Genomic DNA, 3311 nt, shown 5'->3' on the forward strand with positions numbered 1-3311 from the left:
ATTTTGAAAATAATAATAATATTAAGAAAAGCACGCTAATGTGCCCAGCCCTAATTATAATGTAATATAATCATTGTAAAGACATGAGTAATATATGGTATTAATATTATTGTTAGTACTAGTATGTATTTATAGTTTCTTTTTGGCAGCCCCACACAAGAGGCTAAACACACTATTTACATACATACATGTTTAGGGAACCAGATAACCCTCCCCCCCCCCCTCCCCCCGCCCTCACATGACATCACCCGGGACAAACCAGGAAACAGTTTGTTCCTGTTCAGTTCTTAGAGAGAAGAGACGCAGCAACAGACAGACGGTAAGATTTACCTTCATCACAAAGCTGTGATTTCAACTGAGGGAGGACAGTTACAGGACAGAGTACTGAAGTACTTGCAGGGAGGGAAACACAGCTGACTTCCTTTTGTAATCTGCTGTCTTCTGTGTTTTTTCAGCTTCAGAGACAAAATGGCTTCTAAATCAGAGGAGGAACTCTGCTGTCCGGTCTGTCATGAGGTCTTCAGAGATCCTGTTGTTCTGTTATGTAGCCACAGCTTCTGTAAAGTCTGTCTGGAGAGCTGGTGGAGACAGAAACAAGCACCTGAGTGTCCAATATGTAAGACAATGTCTCCAATGGAAGAACCACCTTGTAACCTGGTGTTGAAGAACCTGTGTGACGCCGTCTTACAGGAGAGAGATCAGAGAGCTTCAGAGGCTCTCTGCAGTCTGCACTCTGAGAAACTCAAAGTCTTCTGTCTGGACCATCAGCAGCCAGTGTGTCTCGTCTGCAGTGTTTCAGAAAAACACAGCAACCACAGATTCAGACCCGTCGATGAAGCTGCACGACAACACAAGAAGGAACTTCAGGAAACTCTGGAGCCCTTAAAGGAGAAGTTAAAGGTTTGTGAACAAGTTAAAGTAAAGTGTGATCAAACAGCAGAACACATGAAGGTCCAGGCCCGACACACAGAGAGGCAGATTAAGGAGCAGTTCAAGAAGCTTCACCAGTTTCTAGAGGAGGAAGAGGAGGCCAGGATGGCTGCACTGAGGGAGGAAGAGGAGCAGAAGAGTCAGATGATGAAGGAGAAGATGGAGGCTCTGAGCAGAGAGATAGCAGCTCTTTCAGACACAGTCAGAGCCACAGAGGAGGAGCTGAGAGCTGAAGACGTCTCATTCCTGCTCAACTACAAGGCTGCAGTGGAAAGAGTCCAGCAGCGCCCCCTGCTGGATGATCCACAGCTGCCCTCAGGAGCTCTGATAGACCAGGCCAAACACCTGGGCAACCTGACCTTCAACATCTGGAGCAAGATGAAGGACATGGTCTCCTACACTCCTCTCATTCTGGACCCAAACACTGCTGGTTCAGGACTCATCCTGTCTGAAGATCTGACCAGTGTGAGACCAGGAGAGAGACAGCAGCTTCCTGACAATCCAGAGAGGTTTGATTACTGCTCTGTCCTGGGCTCTGAGGGCTTTAACTCAGGGACTCACAGCTGGGATGTCGAGGTTGGAGACAATATACTCTGGAGACTGGGAGTGTTAGCAGAGTCTGTCCAGAGAAAAGGAAGCATAGGGTCTGGATTATGGAGAATAGAGTTCTATGAAGATACATACTCAGCATGGTCACCACCAGCTCCACCTTCTGTTATCAGCGTGCAGAAGAAGCTCCAGAGGATCAGGGTGAATCTGGACTGGAACAGAGGAAAGCTGTCGTTCTCTGATCCTGATACTAACACAAACATACACACCTTCACACACACTTTCACTGAGAGGCTGTTTCCATTGATTTACACTGGTGATGAGCTGATGAAGATCTCACCTCTGAAGGTCTGTGTGACAGTGGAACAGAGCAGTTAGAGATAAAGAGGATGATTATATTCATGATGTTGTTGATTTCTTAAAGGGAAAAGTCTCTGAATTTAACCTGTTTAGTTGCACCTGTCCTCCTGCTGTCTCATTATTCCAAACACATCTTTATTTTCTTTCACTTCTTGTTTTTTATTGGTTGTATTTTCTTTTTCTTGTTATTTAGTTTGACAATCAGCTTTTAGTTTCTGCTGTCGGCCTTTTGATATTTTATTATCATAAAATGATTTCACTGGGTTTATTTATGTTTGGTTGCTTTAGCCGTTTCTATTTTATCCACACACTGTCATTTTAAAAAATTGTTCATGTTTAATTATTTTGACTTGTGTGTGTGGAGCCATGAAGACCAGCAGCCACTTTGTGGATCCAAATAAAGAAACAAGAATCCATTCATTAATAACTGCATGTTTAAGCGGCCGATCATTGTTCAGATCCCACACAGTCTACTTATTATTAATGATATTATTATAAAGCAGTTTGTAAATGCAGGTTTAACAGATTGTAACAACACCCAAAATGTTTTAATGAAAATTAAAACTTTTTTTAAGTTTCTGTGACATTTATTTAAAACAAGAAATATTGGTGTCCATCAGAAACACATTTGTGAAACTCTTTTTACTTTTATATAAAACAACAGATGTTTTTGTGGATGTGGTGGAAATCGTATATATTTCCTTGAGAAGAAAAATAAACTAAGGAAGTTCCAACAAACAGATGCGGACAGAAATGTATTGGTATATATTCCATGTAAAGACATGGTCTGTGCATCTTTTGCAACAATTTTATATGACTTCTTTAAATCTGTAGTCATTTTTTGTAAAGAAATTAGTGTCCTTCTTGGTATTGAACTTGCCATTCTGGGTGGATCCAGCAAACACCAAATTTTTTATAAATTATTTGCGTCTCTGTCTTGCTGAATGCTTTTGAAATGTGTTACTTCATTCAGACTCTGTGGTCTCAAAACGTCTGGACCATGTTTTGGAAAAAAGGGTTAACCAATAACATCCAACAACATCCAACAACATGGAACGAGCTGAGAGCGTCAGATCTAGCTTCTTCTGTGGGAATGGGGTCAGTCTGTTAGTGCAGATAACATTTGATCTTTGAAATGGCAGCAGAAAACAGACAAACATCTAGTTATAAAATAAGAAACAGGACAACAAAGCACCAGGCATCTGGTTCCCCCCAACATGCAGTGTCAAACCAGGTAATGTAACCGTCATTTGGTCAAAAACCTACGTAGGAACGTGGGTCAGAGGTCAGGTCTTGGTCGTCCCTGAATACGGGCAGACTGTGTCAAAAATGGTCAGTTCAAGTTGGTCAAGTGCACTGTTTGTCCCCATGAATCATGGGAGAGAGATTATCTCTCTTTTCACCTTATAATCAGGATCCATTGTCTACAAACTGTGTCTTGCAACGTAGTTTGAAATCGTTTTGAAATTGTT

The 3311-nt window shown here is 41.8% G+C and overlaps 1 protein-coding gene across 1 annotated transcript; it reads left to right on the forward strand.

Moving 5' to 3' along the window:
- The first annotated feature begins 229 nt into the window (after positions 1–229).
- Positions 230–2413, forward strand: LOC119886970 (nuclear factor 7, brain-like). Its single transcript, XM_038697988.1, has 2 exons — positions 230–319; positions 456–2413. Exon 2 carries the CDS (start codon positions 469–471, stop codon positions 1855–1857), a length of 1389 nt encoding a protein of 462 aa, XP_038553916.1. The 5' UTR covers positions 230–319; positions 456–468; the 3' UTR covers positions 1858–2413.
- The last annotated feature ends 898 nt before the right edge of the window (positions 2414–3311 follow it).

Source organism: Micropterus salmoides, unplaced genomic scaffold (genome assembly GCF_014851395.1).
Source record: "Micropterus salmoides isolate LMB-PRFRI ecotype aquatic unplaced genomic scaffold, ASM1485139v1 Ms_hic_scaffold_4, whole genome shotgun sequence".
In the NCBI taxonomy this organism is placed as follows: domain Eukaryota; kingdom Metazoa; phylum Chordata; class Actinopteri; order Centrarchiformes; family Centrarchidae; genus Micropterus; species Micropterus salmoides.

Coding starts and splice junctions, on each gene's coding strand:
- LOC119886970 (XM_038697988.1), top strand. CDS start 469: ATGGCTTCTAAATCAGAGGAGGAACTCTGCTGTCCGGTCTGTCATGAG.